Source organism: Manduca sexta, chromosome 28, assembly GCF_014839805.1.
Source record: "Manduca sexta isolate Smith_Timp_Sample1 chromosome 28, JHU_Msex_v1.0, whole genome shotgun sequence".
Taxonomy (NCBI): domain Eukaryota; kingdom Metazoa; phylum Arthropoda; class Insecta; order Lepidoptera; family Sphingidae; genus Manduca; species Manduca sexta.
This window is the reverse complement of record NC_051142.1, coordinates 13,112,829-13,131,176: the sequence shown is the minus strand read 5'-3', so window position 1 is coordinate 13,131,176 and position 18,348 is coordinate 13,112,829. Positions and strand designations below refer to the sequence as shown.

Sequence of the window (18,348 nt, the reverse complement as noted above, 5' to 3'; positions counted from 1 at the left end):
ATACATCAAAGAGAATTATAATATATATGGAAACAATACATACAACACACACACCACGCCCTTCAAATTTCCATCTCCGGGCAAATGAAAGAGAATTGTAATATTGGGGCAATATATAATAAAAATAATACTCAGAAAATACTGAGCAGATGAAAATATCCTAGGACCATAGAGTTCTGTCAGCCGTTGGGATACAAGCATGATTTTATGATATTATGTAAGTCTACTACTAAAATCTAGCCTCGATCCTTAGCAAAGAATCACGATACCTATGTTAGAGTAAAAGTGTGTAGATAAACGCAGCTTCGAAACCGGATTCCAAACGCAGTTCCAAGGTTTACATAGCATATATCACATTCTTAGAACAAAGTGACTGAATTCAAATTTTATATATTTTTAAACAGATTTTCACTTTCGCCACGACCGACCAATTCACTGCCTTGCCACCTAGTTCTAAAGGTGCGATATGTACGATTGACATTCGTCTTTAAATTTTTGATACTAAATTACCGTAATTTAGAATGGAATCATCGGACCAACTTCGGGTAAATCAATGTGTAGTATTTTGTACAAATATCCGAATGTATAATAGACTTACCTCATTGTTCTGAGAGACTTACACAGTCGTATCTATGGTTTAGTGATGCCGGATATTGGATTATACTTAAATTTGGGGGTAATTATAACACCATGGAGAGAAATTGAGGTCTTTTGTGAGAAAATTTACTCGTCTAGACTAAAACATTGTTTTATTTAATCAAATGTTTTTTTTATCTATAAAATTGGAGTTTCCTTTTTGTGTCATGGACTTTATTTTTAACAAATTTCTTAAATTTGGAGTTATTACAAAACTCACACCTGTCAACACTGATTGGTACTTGTCATTTGTCAAATCGCTTGAGTATTTGAATCTTAACGTTTTTCAAATATTTTTGTTTTCAATACATACAAATCTAACATTGTGTTCATATTCTCTTGGATATAAATAAAATAATCTCGAATTTCTTTAGGATAACTCATAATGACAAATACAAAACAGTTGAAAATTACTAAATTATTTCGTAAGGGAGGTAAGTGAAAAATTAATTTGACACTTCGTTTTTTATAATTAAAAGTTTAGAAACATTTCATATTCAATATAATCTACTTAAAATATTAAGTAAACTATTTAGTTTACCCGATAACCGATTTCGGTTGCGTGGCTGTCTCTTAAATAAGATTTTATATTAACTTTTGTTAAATCACTTTAGTGTCGAGGGTTCCAGAGGACGTTGACGACCTTCAAGAAGAGATAGAACAACTGGAGCAAAGGCTAAAGGAGAGGCAGGATGAGTTGTTTCAGATGCAACGCGCCAATCTTAGACGCAAAATATCTCCCATTAAAAAAAGAGCAGAACCATTTGTTAGGCCCCAGGTACACATACTAAAACTGTTTTTAGGCATTTGAATGTTTGAGACATTTTGTTGCTGTATTTTTTACTAAATACAATCGTCATAGAGCTAAATCGGAATTGTAAATGATATTTCAAACTCCTTCTTCTTGCATTATAATTGTTAGAACAAAATTTAAATTGATGACAATTTGATTGTATTGGACTCTATTGTAATCATATAACAATCTAAATACCATAACGTAGCTGGGCACCGTTAATCAAATAGTTAACTTCGTTAATCGTTAATCCGCTAAAAAAAAAGTTGGCTTCGTTAAGCGTTAAAGCGTTACATTTCGGAAGAATTAACGCAAGTTAAAGTTAAGCGTTAATCCGTTAATATGTGTAAAATTGCATTTTTATATCGTTGCGTTAGTGAACTTATACAACTTGTTGCTTTAGGTTCTGGAAGTTAACAGGTTAAGAATAAAACAAAATACTTGTATAATTCAAATGTGTAATTTAATCGTCGGGCATAAGGTGCATATTCCCTTTCATGAACATTAACATGTTGAAGTTCTCGTCTGAAAGCGAGGCTCGTTTTGGTGTTAAAATGTCTTTACCCGTGGAAAACAGATGTTCAACTGCAGCGCTTGAGGGTATAGCAGTATTGTATTTAATAAATAGATTTATGAATATCTGTTCCCCGAGGAATGCAGCATCATTGAACGAGTCTTTTGATTTCATATCCAGCCACATTTTAACGAGACTTTGCGCTTTACTCTTTAAAGAGTTGGAGCTCTTTGGTTTACTATAGACTGAGTGACAGAATTGAAAAATCTTCCTCCTCGTCATCATCGTTGTTACTCGCATTGCTCCCTCCGCCAGTTAAACTATCTCTGTCCTTCGAATGTTCCGCTGCTTCTTGTCGTAAAGCATCTTCTACCTTTTTTTCCATGACCTTTTTTACTGCATCCACTCTACTGCTGTCATATGTTTACTTGTCTGAACCTGTTTTTCGCGCCGCGCCGCGGTGCCGTGCGGTAAATAGTAGGCATTAGATTAACGATTAACGGGCTTCTGCATATTAACGGAAGTTAACGTGTCCGTTAACATTTTTAAAAGTTAACTTAAAAGTTAATTCGTTAATCAAAATGTTAACTTCGTTAATTAACGATTAACGGATTAACGAGTTAATGCCCAGCTATGCATATAGTATAAGGATGCATACATTTTTGATGGTAATAATGTATCACTGAAGCCTCATTAGGACAGTGCAATTATTACTAGCATTATTGTTTGTGTTTTTAATCTCTCAAAATATTCTGGTTGTTTAGATTGAGTACCATTTTTAAGCAATTATTAATTGATATCTAATGAGGCTTATCCTATAACTACATATATTCATGTCACATGTATATTCCTATGTTTAACAGAAAATTGTCTTAACCAACGCAATAGAGGGTTTGAAGAATAACTTGGAGTTAACTTCAATGCTCACTGGTGTGGAGGTGCAGTCGTATGAGGTAGGGGAGCACTGCTGTGTGCTGTTCCACATGCAGCATGACTCTCCGCATGAGCTCAAACATGGACTGCGGATTGAAATGCAGAGGGGTTGGTAATGCATATTTGTCAATTTCCTTTTAATGTCAAGATTTATTTTAGACAGGGAAAAATGGATGGATGTAATAAGTTCAGAGTCTGTGGAAATATTAGTACTTATTTCCAATTTATAATACCCTTACAAATTATTTTGTGTAGGTGCCAATATTGTATCCAAGTCATCTCTGCCCCTGGGCTTTAATCTCAGTGGTGTGATGGAAGACTATGATAACATCATGTTGCCAGAGTGTCTTGGCTCCATTCGGAAGGCGCTGGTCGCGTACTATGACAGGTTGCAGCAGTTTGAGGCTTTGAAGGTAAGTGGTGGAAAGACAGAGGTGTCAAAATTCACTTACTGTTTGAGTTTATTCCAACACCAAGAGATCATACACTCTTATCGCCAATGCATGCTCATCTCCATTTTTAAACTTAATAGAAAGTATGAGGTATTTTCATGATAATAATTTTGTGGTTCATGAGCCAATTCGTAATATTTATACAAAACCAATGATTATTTCTCCTTGAATTATTTTTTTTTATAAATAAATGGCTATTCAGGATTAATTAATTGATTGATTAAACAAGAACAAGTTATTAAATATTAAAAATTTACAGAAAATGTTGAACATTGATGCACAGTTGTTCAAGATTTTGGACGGCTCGCACATTGAAATAACATTTGCAGTCCAAAGTAATATGGAGCAAGAGGAGGATCAGATCAACCTTGTGCTACTATTGGATTACAAAGTGTATGATATCAGGCCCAAGCAGTTTGCTTTCAAAGATATTGGTGAGCGCAGTTTGCATTGATAATCACTACAAATTAAGGGATGAATGTAAAGACTGGGGTCAAAAGTGATAAAAAATACAATTGGCCAATATCTTTGGTTGGTCAGACCATTTACACAAGAGGTAGCAAGGAGAGTTAACTTATTAAATGGCGTCAAATTAAATAGGTTTCAATAGAATAACATTTTATAATGCACCCTCAATTGGCATTCATCTATTATTGTTTAGTGTTTAATATAATACCATATTTCCATTTGTAGATCTTCCTGAGAGCGCAATATTAGCACTAAAGGAACAATGCACAGTGTTTAAAAGGAAACCATTACGCAAAGCATTCAAAGAAGCATTCCTCTCTGATGTTGGTCCATACAAACTAGTGCAACAAGTAAGCTCACAATGTGTATATTAATATTCTATTCTGTGCATGAATTCTAGACTTGTAACAATTTTTATTCTATATTGTAATATTTTTTATTACTGAATCCGTAACTGATAGGTTGGCATGAGTCGGCTTATTCAGCAGCACAGACACAACACTTTAGTAAATTATACTGATGATAATGATCATATACACTAGACTGGCCATAAATAAAAGCAATACGATCCAAGACTTCCAATTAAAACACTGCATGGTGTTATATTGCCCTTGTTAATTTAAATACCAACTAAAATATTCTACATCATGGAACACATGAGTCTTTTATGCAGTTGCGATATTAAAAATATGAAACCGTTGTGCCTATTCCCACCAACTATATTGTGTTTGTAATGAGTGGAATCTTCAATGATAACAAATTTCTCAGGTTGGTGCTGATCCAGAGCAGAGACAACAACCGCGCCGACTTAAGCGTTTTAGAGGGAACAACTATAATTACAATAATGACGATACGTTCCGGCCAGACGATTGCTCTGGCGACAGCGACGACGGTGACAACTGACAGTCGACCACTATTAATGTGAGAGGAAGACATTCACGATTGAGGGTTCACTTTAGAGATGGTTATTCTGATTTCAACATAACACTGCCTACATTTTGTTAGTTTAGGCTCCGATACCCATTACAAAATTAGCCAGCAATGATGCGGCAAACTGTTTGTGTTATAATTTTTATCACTATTTTTCTTTTTAATTGCTCACTTAAAAATTATTGGCAGTTTTGTTGTGGATTTGGATGTCAGTTCCAGCTGGTCATATCAAGCACAGGAATTAAATGGGTAATGTAAATAAAATCACTTACTGTATTATTAAACTTTATTTAAAATAAAATAAAAAAAAAGGAATTTATACATCATTTAATTTTTCACACCGACAATAACAGATCAAAGTCGCGTTTATTGCAGTTCTTTAGTCCCTAGTACAAGAACGATTGTGCGTTTAACGTACATTTCTCCTAATTAGCAGAGGTAGATATATTAAGTGTACTGCCACTAGTTAACATCTACTCTAATTTCTAATTTTAGAAACTATGCAATGAATAAGCCCTTCAGTCTATAATTTATATTTTAATTATTTCATTTTTAGACTTTAACATTATAAAATGGAGAAATAACGTGTGCTGGTAACCGACGACAGAGATCATTACATTCATTTTTATTAACAAATAACAAACAAGCTTGGCATTCAAGTTTAAAAAAATGATTTTTGATTGGATGAGACAGTGTTCATGATAGTGTGGGTCTTTATTACTGGAATAAGTCCATTCTGAGAATCTATTTGATACCTGGGTTGTTAGGTGTTATTTCAAAAACATTTGTCATTGGCATTAGTATAGTTGTTTTAATAGCATAAGGACATCTCTATTGCCATATTATTCAAGACTAGAGGAAGAACTTGGCAAGTGTTATTGTCAGCTACTATGCAAAAATAACAATTACTCCATTGCAAACACATAAAAATATTGTGACTAATTGGTAATTTTTTTTTTCACTGAGTACTCTCTGCCCTACTTTCACCATCCATCATTTTCAAGGCACCTAGGAGATTAATAGGTTACAACACTAAAATCAGATTTACGTTGGTACTTGTCTTAAACAATATTTTAAAATAATAGACAATTTAAATTAATCTTACAATTTATAAACTTATCTGATTTTATGTAAAATGTCCAAAAGAGGTGTGGAATCAAAACTATCATGGATTAATATAAAAGTTTGTATTAAAACATGGAATAAAAGTTCGTTTACGCTGTTTGAAAGATTTAATGAAAATATTCCATAATAACTTGTTCGGACCTAACACACCTGGGTAATCTAAAAACATTATGAACAAAACAGCTCATTACAGAATTCCACACAATTGCACTCTATACAAAACAGCATTTGTTGTGACACGCACACAACGTTAAAATAATTTATTCCATTCCAACACATACATCATTTTATAAAAATATTATCATCTGTAAATTATCAAAACTATTTGTTAATTTTAGTACTATATTGTATTTACATGCTTTTCGCATGGCGAAATGACATTATATGAATGTAAGGGCAGTGTTTTCCAAACATAATTTTCACTGACACACAGTGTTTTTAAAGTCGACAGGACTAAGCGCCCTATAGAACTTTATTGTAAAAAGGCTGATAGCAAATATAGACGAACACTTTAACGGCTAGTTTACTGATGATACAGGTACTACGTATTTTCGATTAATAAAACCTAGATGGGAAAGTTCATACTTTCCTATTGTCTAATGAAAATTGTATGAAGCTCAAAAATGTTTCCATTGTGAGTCCTTTCAACATAGTACTAATTTATTCTCAAATAGTTGTAATATGTTACAAAGATCCTTAACTTGTCCAAAGATAGCTCTCTGTGCTATTAAATCTTTCACATGAGGCAAACATACTATGCCTATAAAATTATTTTTGATATACTGTCAATGGATGTAACCACACTACACAAAAATTACAAAATGGAAATTAAATAATTTGGATGCTCAATGTAATTGGAAGAAATAGTTATAAAATATGCGACAAGGCCTATCATATCACTAAATAATTAAGTAATGATGTGACTTAGCACTTTACTTTTGTGTATTTAGTCATGGCATTAATACATATTCAGATGAAATGTTTAACACTTTCCTCGATATTAAAATATTGTTTAATTTGATTTCATTCAGTATTATGTCGTCAAATAAGTGAGTTTATATTTATAAATATGGCTATGGCTACTACATAAATATTTTTTTGCAGACTATGTTTGACTCACGCGAGCGGCTGTCCCTCCTTTTTACACGATTTCAGACATATTCGGGATAGTTCAAACGCCCCGGTTGGGCAACGGTTTCACCTTGTATATGCGCACGAGCCAGTGCTCGGTGGTGTACGCCTCTTCTAATACGTCTAGGTTGAAGTCTTTGTTTCCGATCTCGGCTCCGCGCACGCGGTCGAAGCCGGGGGGACGTCCTGTACAACAATTTGAGGTGTTATTACATATTTTTATAATTCCCTGCCTCTTTCCCACGCCAATATGTGATTGAATATGTGTGCCAACGTGTGGTTTACTTATGGACGCGATTTCAAAATTCTTTAATGTTTGTTGAAACACTAAGAACACCACGCGGCGCTCGCGCAAATATGAGTGTCAACAAAAATTGGCACATATAATAACTACTGTCCGGAAGAGCTATTAGTAGACGTTAAATATAGGTATTAGTAAACAAATATGACAAGTGGTTATACGGACCTCCTTCAGTGTAGACGAGTCCAAACTTGTAGTAGCTCATCTTGTACATGAGGCAGTTGAGCAGCGTGTTGGAGCCGTCCTGGTCGACGCGGAACTCGCCGGCGGGCGTGTAGTAATCCGCCTCGCGGATGTGGGCGCCGCGCTCCGTGCTGCCGCCGATACGCACCATCCACAAGAACTTGTTGATGTCTGCATAAGTTTGTATAGCAATTAGATAGCACACGCAATGAATGCGGTGTCTGGATTAGATAGACCGGATGCGGAATATATGGCATCTTTGATTTCCGGCGAATGTAGCTGATGTACTGCTGTTTGCCTAGATATAATTCAGATTAATATTATAACATATGGGCCAGTAACAGTCCCACCACCGCTGCTTACACTAGACAGCACACACAGGACAACGTCAAATAAATCGATCACGTAATCAGTGCGTTTCTAAAGTAGTGGGCACTATGATTTGGATCAACATTAGTTTTCACCACCAGATCATTTTCTTACTGAACTACATATATTAAAAATGTAATCATACCGTCGGAAGAGTATCCCACCAGCCCGCCGAATATGACCAGCACGTAATCCACGTCCAGTTCCTGCATGATCTCGTAGGCTCGCTCCTCTGTGGAAGCCATGGCCTGCCCAACGCGCGATATGTGCGTATTGTTCCACGTGTTATTGTCCACTATCACCGTTCGATTCGCCATGGCCGTTATCTGATACCCATAGTCCCACCATGACATCACTTTTGCATCCTGTTACAGAGGTTATTACTATAATTTATGCTTACATATTATAAAACGAAGCCTGCCGACACGATTATTTGTCTGCCGGATTGTGATAAACTTAAAAACTACCGAGGCGATTTACACCATGGATTATTAGGACTGTGAAAAATTGCTTAAGAAAATGGCCTTTATTTCATGCAAATAAAAGTCATCCTTTACAATAAAGTAATTATCAATAATCAATAATAAATCATAAGGTGAATTGCCAAGCATTGGAGCAAATTACAAAATTCTATGTGGTATCATTCTTACTTCAAAACCTGTTATGCATTTTAATGCTTTGGTAAAATTAAAAAACAATCCAGTAAACAAAACTGACAAGATGAAATTCCTCTTGTACTGGAAGTTCTTTTGTGGTTATCATAGTCATTAAATGTCACGTAATCAAATTTAACGCCCCCACGTGTATAAAGCAAACAGCGATTATTGATACCTCGGGCGTGTTCATCTTGAGCCAAGTGTATGCCTCGCGGAAGTCGTCGAAGATGATGCGCGCACCGTCATGCGCCCGCGCAGAGAGCACAATGGAGGGCGAGGAGTACGCCTCGGACGTGACCCACGTGCAGTGCAGCACGTACGACACCAGCAGCGCCGCCAGCAGCGTCACGAACAGCGCGCCCACCTGCACACCACACACTGACTAATATTCCCATTCATCACTACACTACATTTTGCTGACTTACTATTGTCTTATGTAAACATTACTTATTTTGCAAAAATGACAGAATATAATAAGATCCTGTAATATTTTAACACAGGGTTAAGTAATCAATACCTCAGACTGGAAGCTAAAGTTGTTCTCGTGTTTATTCTTCTTCCCGTGCTTCTCGACCTTGGGGTCAATATCTTTGACATGTACACTGAGCAGGCTGGATGCGGCGACTCCAGACACGATGCACATCACAGGCGCCAACACCAGCATGAGACGGACCATCACGCCCTAGAAGTAAGAGAGACGTCAGAAAGGAAAGTTACGCGAGACAGATGGGAAGCAAAATGCTACAATCAGCGATCAAAGTGTTGGTATCATCGCGCGGAGTCGACGGAGCTGCGCTCGACGTGACTCGACGTGCTCCAGTTTCGCTTATCATCATTTTTAATTTAATTTTCAATTTGGAAGTTGAATTTTAGTATCAAAGTTACATTAGAGTATGATTTTTCTTATCATTACTTGCTACAGGTGGACGTTAAACGCTACATCTGCTAGTACGCGGTGTCCGGTGGAGTAACAGGCAAAGACATAGATATTAGGGAGGGTTGTTCAGCATAGATAAATCGACGCTGAAATCATCATAGCTGTTGTTAAACATACCGCGAAGTAAATGCTGAGTACACCGTACAGTATGATGAAGATGTTGGCGTCGGTGAGCTTGCTGAAGCAAAAGTACAGCCCGGCGGGGAACAGGAACACCAGCACCTGCAGGTCGAAGTAGAATGACGACCACGACGTCGGCTGGTGCTCCGACACGGAAGCTGTACGCGAAACAACGATGTTAAAAATATGCGTAGCCATTGCAGAAGTATTTAAGTATAGACATGTTTAAAGTTTATTTATTATTATTACGTTTAAAATGCTTTTTGCATCTGTGAGGTGAAAACAATATGAATATATCATATTATTATATAACATGAACTTACCGATAATCGGAATGTGATTCTTAGCGTATGACGGGTCCAGCAAAGAGTAGAATCTGCCGGTCCATGGAGAAATTTTACCTGCAAAGATTACACACAAACATTAAAACACAATAGAAATTAGGTAGGTACGGCGAGACCCAGATTAAACTAACGTTCAACGGCTGCTATACGACAAGGACTCACGCAGCGGGTTAGCAGTCAGAGTGGATCTGCAGGACCTTTTTAAATAAACGACATTGGAAGTGACAAGTATTAACCGAAGACTTAAATAAAAAATTGAGATTTTTTTTGTATTTGCCTGGAGCTTCACGTTGGTTAATGCCAGTAGGCTTAAATGTAATAAAATGTAAACTAACCGGTGATGGTGAGTGCGACGATGGCGGTGCCGAGGGTCCCGAGTAGGGTGGTGAGCAGCGCCTTGAATAACAGCTCGAAGTTGGCGGGCGAGAGGCGCGCGCGCAGGTACTGCGTGAACGCGTACAGCTGGCACAGGCCGAACGTGCCTAGCGCCTTTGCACAGAGGGAGGAGTTTTGTTATACTCTGTTTTTATTATAAAAATAAAATTGGTTGTACACCTATTGGTATACATCGTGCCCGTTATATAATTGCATTGATGAAAAAAATAACAAGAGATAACATGCTGTGTTAAGTTACACTGCACTTTAGTTTTCAGTTATGAAGACTGATCATGCCCAGTAATTTATTAGGTTTGAAGCTATTTTCAAAGGAACTTTTTTTTAAAAAAAAAAGCTTTTTATTATAAATCAGAAGGTTATGGCAACTTTCATTCGTCCCATAAACACGATATATCTTAGAGCGTGTGTAATTATTTTTTTTCGATAATTAAATTATGGTGATAACACATGGTTTAAAATGTATCATTTGTCACACCCGCACGCTTCACGCTTATCGGATTAATGTTATGGCGTCATAAAATAATTTCTGCATCGTTTCTCATTTCATATTTCAGCAAAGACTGGATTGTTATGTTTATAGAACCGCAAGAGCAAGGAATAGTATATTTAAGAGTAAACTGAAAATGCACTTTACCCACAAATCATGTTTCAGGTATTAATACATTAAACAGTATTTTTACAAATTGCATGATACTGCTATTCAAGTAAATACAAATAATATATGTACTCTAAGAGTTCAACAATAATATAACAATTTCTGGATTATGATAAACAAAGCACATAGTATTATAGTCTAGTGAGCATCCAGTCAATGAATCTACTTACCAACATATGTTCAGAGCTCTGCACTGGCTGGAACCCGACGAACGAGATCTGCATGGAAAGGATGGTGCCGACGCAGTACAGAGTCGAGTACGCGACGTAGACTCGCGCCGAGAACCGACCCAGCAGCATTAGCGCCAGCACGTGGAGCGGGATCAGGTTGATCAGGAACACATATCCACCCCAAGACGATACCTAGAAAATTAAACTCTTATCTGCTGTTTTATCCACATAGGCCAAGTATGGCGAATCTTTGATAGTTAATGTACCATTATTTATGACAAAAAAAATAGCCTGTAACATGCCATCCAGTACCAGTTGCATCTATTCGCATGGTCCTTTTTAGCAACTTTTTTACGTCCGATCTATGTTTCTGTTCTTTTTTGATTGGGACTCTACAAAGTGACTCCACTGCACCTAATGTAAGCGAAGCGAAACCCAAAGAATGAAGCATATTCAATGTTTGGCATATGACACGCGGGTCCGAATTATTTTGTCATGTGCCACTAGCACGCGTGCCATTGATCAGTCGTGTCTGCCGCAGGCAATAGAGACGCAACTCTGTCTAGTCAACAAAGTTTATAAAAATGACCTGTGTAGAAAGTAACAAGGCGAATGTGCGGCTGATGTTGTATATCTGTTCATTGCGGAAGGCGTAAATATAGAACTCATCCAGTTCTGCACGCCTGTGACATGAAATAACTACAATTGAGAAATTAGAATATAAATAGCCGGACATTAGCTTTATCATTTTCGCATTTTCTGCCAACATTAACAAGCAGCTGTGTAATAATTTATAATCCATTCTCAAGCAATTATCATAAAACTGTACAAAAGTGCAAAAACTCACAAGCCATACAAACTTGTTAGTGTGAATCTTTCATCTGAATAATCTATGTTGATTAATAAGATTTATTTCTATTCTGAAAATAAATCTATTTCTTTTCATAAATCAACATTACATTTATAATTATTGACAGTATCTAATTTTGGCATTTTTCTTTACAAAATGAAATATATTATTTCTAAATTCACAAACCCATACCAAAAACAATGTCTTAAATCATTCCAGATAAATTTTTACCATGTAAAAGTAAGCAAGCGCAGTCATAGTGGCCCACAGTATAGTGCCGGTGTTGACAGCCTTGATCCAGAAGTAGTAAGTGAGCAACATGCAGAAAATAGCGATGCCCTCGTTGTCGTAGCTTCCAGCAACAGATCTGCTTATGTATCCAGGCACAATGGATATCATTGCGGCGGCAACCAGTCCAGCGCCTTCATCCTGATGGAATTATCCATTATTTCTTTACTACAAGTTTTAAAATACTAGAGATCCAATCTAGTGAGAATAAAGTAATGTTATTTTAAATTTTAAGTTCAAGAATATATTTTGACTTCACTTGGCATAATATATGTACATTTTTCAGAATAAAACTCCTATTCCTATCTACCTAATCTATGTCCTTCCCAGGATCTAAAACTATCTCCATATCAAATAACATTGAAATCTGTTCAGTAATTTTTGAGTATATTGTATTGAGACAGACAATACGGCAACTATGTTTTATAATGTAAATCAGGATAAAGGACATTGTTATTATTTTGGAAATTTATATAATTACTAAGAGTACAATTCAAAAGCAAGATTTGATTTATATTTCAGCATCAGAATATGAAGTATTATGTATACTATAAATAAATTGGAATATCTAACTAACTCACTCATACTATGCTACAATTATTGTAAATTGGATTGGATTATATCCAAACTGATAATTAAGAAATTATTTTCTACTTTCTTATACATAAAAAATGTTATTAAGGAAATTTGCAAAATAATGCTGTTTCATACCTTCAATTCTTTTGTAAGGAGGTAAGTAACAATGGTAGTTAGAGAGGAGAAGAAAGGAGCCAAGAATACACAGACATTTCTTATGTCTATTGTGATGTTCAGGAACTGCATGATGTTATACAATGTTGCGGAGGTCACCATCAGCCCAGGGTAGATGGTACCTGGGAATATACCACATGAGCTGACCATAGTAACAAAATAAAAGTCTTTTTTACTAAAAAACATACACAGTTTAATGTAAACAAAGTAGAAAGTAGGGCAATATTTAAATATATTATATTGTATAAGGATTACAAGCTGGACCATTGTCATTTTAATGTCATCATCACAAATACTTGCCACTATGTGTTCTTATTTATTATTGTTACAAATAAAACAATGAATACATACTATATGCGATTGGTTTGAATAATTATTGAATGTGACAAAATAATGATTTCATAACTCACCACCAATAATACGTCCCAGGGGATACCATGCTCTGTCGTCAAACCAATTGTGGAACTTATAAAAACCTTCCTCCGTGAGGAATCTTGTTGTTCTGTAGTTGAAATATGGATCGAACTCGTGAATTACACTCTCAAATCGAAGCACTGAGAATAGACGTGTTGCAAATGCTGAAATGCAAAATATACATTTTTTTTTAAATAATATATATGTCAGTGGTAAAGGTCTATGAGTGATAATGATCACTCATTAAAGTTCATTGGACTTATTAATGACAATAGTTTATCAACAGTTGGATACAAGTTTAAAAATTCTGCATTGCCCTTCTACAAACCGGCTTCTATGCACGGTACAGAGTAATATTAGGAGGTTATCAAATAAAGTATGGCCGCGTAAATACGGGTCATGGGATGTATATTTAAGGTTCTAAAACGAATTTGCTCTAAATTGTATAATTTTGAAACAATTTTGGGCAGAAATTATTTGCTATTTGTTTATTTCGTGTCGAAATGTTGCACGATCAGTGATTTGTTTGTGTCTCCTTTATCGTGATTGGACCACGTAAGTCAAGCCTATAAAGCATTTTTTTTTGTACTTTCTGCGAATGTTAGTTGTAAGTTATCATGTAGACTAATAATACGAGATAATAAAGGCATAACCACTCACACAGAATCGCTGCCATCGATAAAACCGCTAACTTTATGAAAGTTAACTGTTTGTCCGATGTTAGGTGCGACATCTTGGACTTGCTTTGCACTTCCGCAGTCATTTTGCTCCGGTGTAATTTTTTCTCGTTTCTAAATATTTCACATATATAGATGGGTAAATAAAGCAAAATAAGACAATAATATTCGCCGGCAACCTTCCAACTACACCGCCAGCGACGCAATTTGACAGTTCACGAGCGGCGTGGCAGAATTCGTTGCCATGTGAAAGGTTGAGAAAATATCAATGCAATGGTTCTTCTTCTGTATTCTGTACTTGTTGATTTTTAATTTAAAAGGTAACAATATCATTTAAAATACTGATTACATAGGTGCCTATAACAATGGAATATAAACAGCAAAGTTATTATTTTATTTGAGTAGTTTAATAAAACAGGGCTGCAGGCGGTCCTTTCCCATATAGCCAGCCATATACATCTGGAATGATATTTTTAATTCAAATCTCAATTCAGAGGGTTTCGGGTTATATTATACACCACATTACCGCACACACATTCTGATTTTTTTCCCAATGTGAATGCTTAATTGAATTTCTGTTGTTTCATTTATATAAAAAGCGCTATTAATAAGGAAACGAACACTGCTTTCTACGGTATTTAAGTGTAACATATGTAAGTGTAACATTTATTTCACAAGACATATTTTATTGTTCTCATTTATATATATTTTCCTTTCCACATTCGATTTATTTTTAAATAATTAATAGATATGTTATTAAAGAAATGATTTTTAATAAATTGTTGAATAATTTAGCGTTTATTTTTTGTATATTATGATTTGTACAAAATGTAGCTTTATGTGTGTAGTTGTCAAGTGGCAACAATGACCACGATCTGAAAGGTATGTTAAGCTTTTCAGATTTCCAATCTGATTGCAGATTGCCATTCCAGATGTATAGGTTCGGCTTAACTCACCGTCCAGAATAAGGATGTCAGCTCACAGATGGTCGCAGCTGTCACTCTAGTTTATTGGTCTCTGGCTGTCACTTGTTCTGTCATTGTTGTCAGGCTGTCAGCAAAAATAACTTAAAATCTGTACATTTCTAGATTCTCACAAATAATTCAACGACCTTTCAACTCACTTTCTTTCCGGTAGTGTTAACGAATATACAATAATACTTAAATAAAGAGGGTATAATTGCATAGTTGCTGGCTCCTGAAACGCGGTAGACCTTAACGTCTTCACCTTTGCCTATTTAATTAGTGATCGAACCGAAACACACGAGATAAATCACAGCATTGTTATACGGTGACTAATCTAGGAAGAAAAGATCGGATATGAGAAATTTAAAAAAGGAAGTACAATAGTGTTTGTTATTTTTGGCGGTAGTTTATGTGATGTCAGACGGGGATCCTTCTTTGGAAGAGGACGTACCGAAGCCGCTCCTCCAGAAAGCAGAGGAGAATGTTTTTTCGCCAAAGTTAACCAATCCAATATATGCGGGTGGCGTAAAACTTCAACATAAGAAATCCGACGTTGGTGAGACGGAGTCTTTTTTGTCTGATGCCCAACGCAATGAGCTTGCATTCCAACAACTCTTTCAAGATGGAGATGCAGCATTTCCCGAGGTGAGAATGTAATGAATTTTAATATAACCACTGTATTTCTGTTTTGTTACTGTTACACAGAAATTCAGAAGTGATGTTTCTAAGTGTTTTACTTTAACACATTAGAGTTTTAACATTAGGAATTATAGCATTTAAAGCTATTTCATAGACAATAGAAAATGGGCACCTTATATTGGTATCTTTGTTTTCCATTATAATTTATGTTTTAATAAAATATATTAATCATCAGAAAATATTCATTCTGGTCAGGGCAGTTGTGAGTTCTTATAATTTGTAATATCCTCAAAACAAGATGTAGGTTTGGGCCAAGAGTGTAACTGTTGTGTTAATTTACACTCTCATACAAAAAAATACCAAAATGTCTCAATGCATTATTTAACTGTAATTATTTAGTGATATCATGAGTTCAATTATCCCTCAGCTGGGTACGGACATTGTTTATTACTTATTTGTCCACCACAATAATCTAATGAGAATAGGGAAAGATAGTTATACTCAAAGCTGTTATTGAAAATTGTCAACTGCATAAGTCTTCTAAACAGTTTCCTCTAATCTTTGACACAATATATTCATAACTTTTGGTTAAGTACATGCTCTGATATTGAATCCAAGACTTCCGTTTTGGCTGATTATTCCACTCCTACATGGTATAGCCACAACAACCTTACAATGCTTTATGCAAATATTATTAAGAATTGTTCTGTTTGCTAATCATTAACTGTTATCTCTTATCCCTGTTAGCTATAATTGAACACTGTAAATTATTTGTATTGATCTAAGATTATCTGGATGCAATGAGGAAATATCTAGAAATACAGACTATCAATATTAATTTAAATAATAAATATTTTTAATGATTCTTTATGAGCATGTTATTCTCCTTGTAGGATAAATTCCATACACTTCACATACAATATTGATTTTTTTTTGTATTCAAAATTCTTTTATGTTATCAACATACTTGATTTATATAATATAAAGATCTAATATGATAAACAACACAACTAAAATATGGCCTTGTCATAATAATTATGTTAGATTCAAAAACATTATTATTTTACCTTTAATTAATATGGGAAAAACAGATTATCACTTATCACAACACAATTGTGGAAGTAGGTTTAAATTGTTACTTGGGGCATACACTTGTCTTATGACGAAACATAATATTGTTGTTGGTTTGGCTAAACCTAAATTAATAATTAGGCAGACTGCAATGCTTTTTTTTTTAAAACAGTTACCAGTCATTGTATTGTCAATAACATTAGTCAATTTAATTGCTAATTCTTAAGTTATGTCTAATTATATTTTTAGATTCTGCAACCATGATTTTGGTGTAAGTGATTCCGATGAATTTCTGAACACCAAGTGGTATCACTACATAGTATAAAACAAAGTCGCTTTCTCTGTCCTTATCTATGTATGCTTAAATCTTTAAGGCGATACCTCAAGGTCCATTTTCATACATTTTGTTTTTTTTTAGTAGTAAAGAAAAATGTAAAAATAATTAATAATCATGGATATTTCGGCCTTTAAAATTTCGTCATATTAAATTTTAAAGGCCGAAATATCCATGATTATTAATTATTTTTACATTTTTCTTTCAACTGCGAGAACTAATCACTAACTAGACGTGAATTTAAATTCTTTACTTGCCAATACTTGTTTAGTTACCCAGATTAAAGCCGAAACAAAATGTATGAAAATGGACCTTGAGGTATCGCCTTAAAACTACGCAACGGATTTTGATGCGGTTTTTTAATAGATAGAGTGATTCAAGAGAAAGGTTTATATGTATAATAATAACATCCATTAAATAGTCAGCATTGCACCCATGCGAAGCCGGGGCGGGTCGCTAGTATATTATCCAAATTAGCGTGTCGCCGACCGCTTCGTGATTTATTTGTAGATAAAACCTAAATCAACGTCCCTGGCCTTTCTGCATATGCCAAGATTTAGCGACCCGGTTGGTCCACCAGCCAGACTTGATCCATTAATATATTTTTTATTTACCTCACAATCACATAGAACACAATAGATCAGGTAGGTAATTGACAATGGTTAGATATTTGTTTACTCTTGTTTTGGATTTCTTTGGAATTCTTTGGATATGGACATAACTGGATCAAAGATGTCAGTTGTGATTAAGTTTGGGATAAATGAATCCCAAACTTAATTCCGATTCCGAGAATGAACCAATCAAAATAACTCATTTGTAGGTATGTCAATAAAACTTTGATCTGATTGGTTCCTTTTCGCAATAGATCGAAAATAGCGATTGAGATCGTTTATTGAAAATGGCGGTAAAACAAGAGTAAGATATAGTTACCTACCACATATTAAATTATGTAGGTAATCTGATTGATCCCCCGATTTTATTACTGTAGTACCCAGTGGCAGATAGAATTCATGCATTTGGAATGTTTTTTGTAAACTGGAAGTGGCCCTCTTGTTATAAATAACGTTTTTTATACAATCACGTTTTACAACTATAATTTAAATGTTTTTTTGAAAATTACAATGCTGTTTTCATTATGAACATTTAAACAAATCTTAACTCTACACCCCTATAAATTTTGAGGGTGATATACTTTGTTTTTTATATTTGAAACATGTACAGCTTTGTAATCACATATAAAACACGTT

The 18,348-nt window shown here is 35.1% G+C and overlaps 3 protein-coding genes across 7 annotated transcripts in view; 2 read left to right on the top strand and 1 right to left on the bottom strand.

The window, feature by feature from the left end:
• Window positions 1–837: 837 nt before the first annotated feature.
• LOC115447834 lies at window positions 838–5,045 on the top strand. Its single transcript, XM_030175074.2, has 7 exons — window positions 838–1,070; window positions 1,251–1,414; window positions 2,807–2,984; window positions 3,132–3,289; window positions 3,588–3,762; window positions 4,022–4,146; window positions 4,565–5,045. The coding sequence occupies exons 1-7, from the start codon at window positions 1,022–1,024 to the stop codon at window positions 4,697–4,699; spliced, it is 984 nt and encodes a 327-aa protein (XP_030030934.1). The 5' UTR covers window positions 838–1,021; the 3' UTR covers window positions 4,700–5,045.
• Window positions 4,999–14,178, bottom strand: LOC115447833 (dolichyl-diphosphooligosaccharide--protein glycosyltransferase subunit STT3A). Its single transcript, XM_030175073.2, has 13 exons — window positions 14,076–14,178; window positions 13,412–13,579; window positions 12,963–13,123; window positions 12,195–12,392; window positions 11,114–11,305; window positions 10,228–10,381; window positions 9,872–9,949; window positions 9,546–9,706; window positions 9,009–9,173; window positions 8,667–8,855; window positions 7,981–8,200; window positions 7,449–7,637; window positions 4,999–7,168 (listed from the first exon to the last, which is right to left on the bottom strand). Exons 1-13 carry the CDS (start codon window positions 14,176–14,178, stop codon window positions 7,023–7,025), a joined length of 2,124 nt encoding a protein of 707 aa, XP_030030933.1. The 3' UTR covers window positions 4,999–7,022.
• A 907-nt stretch (window positions 14,179–15,085) lies between these two features.
• LOC115447860 (anoctamin-1) overlaps window positions 15,086–18,348 on the top strand; it is a 39,268-nt gene continuing 36,005 nt past the window's right edge. For all 5 annotated transcript variants that reach the window (XM_030175108.2, XM_030175107.2, XM_037444183.1 and 2 more), the window contains exon 1: window positions 15,086–15,702. In XM_030175108.2, coding sequence (XP_030030968.2) covers window positions 15,638–15,702 — 65 coding nt within the window. In that variant the 5' untranslated portion in view covers window positions 15,086–15,637. The remainder of the gene's footprint in view (window positions 15,703–18,348) is intronic.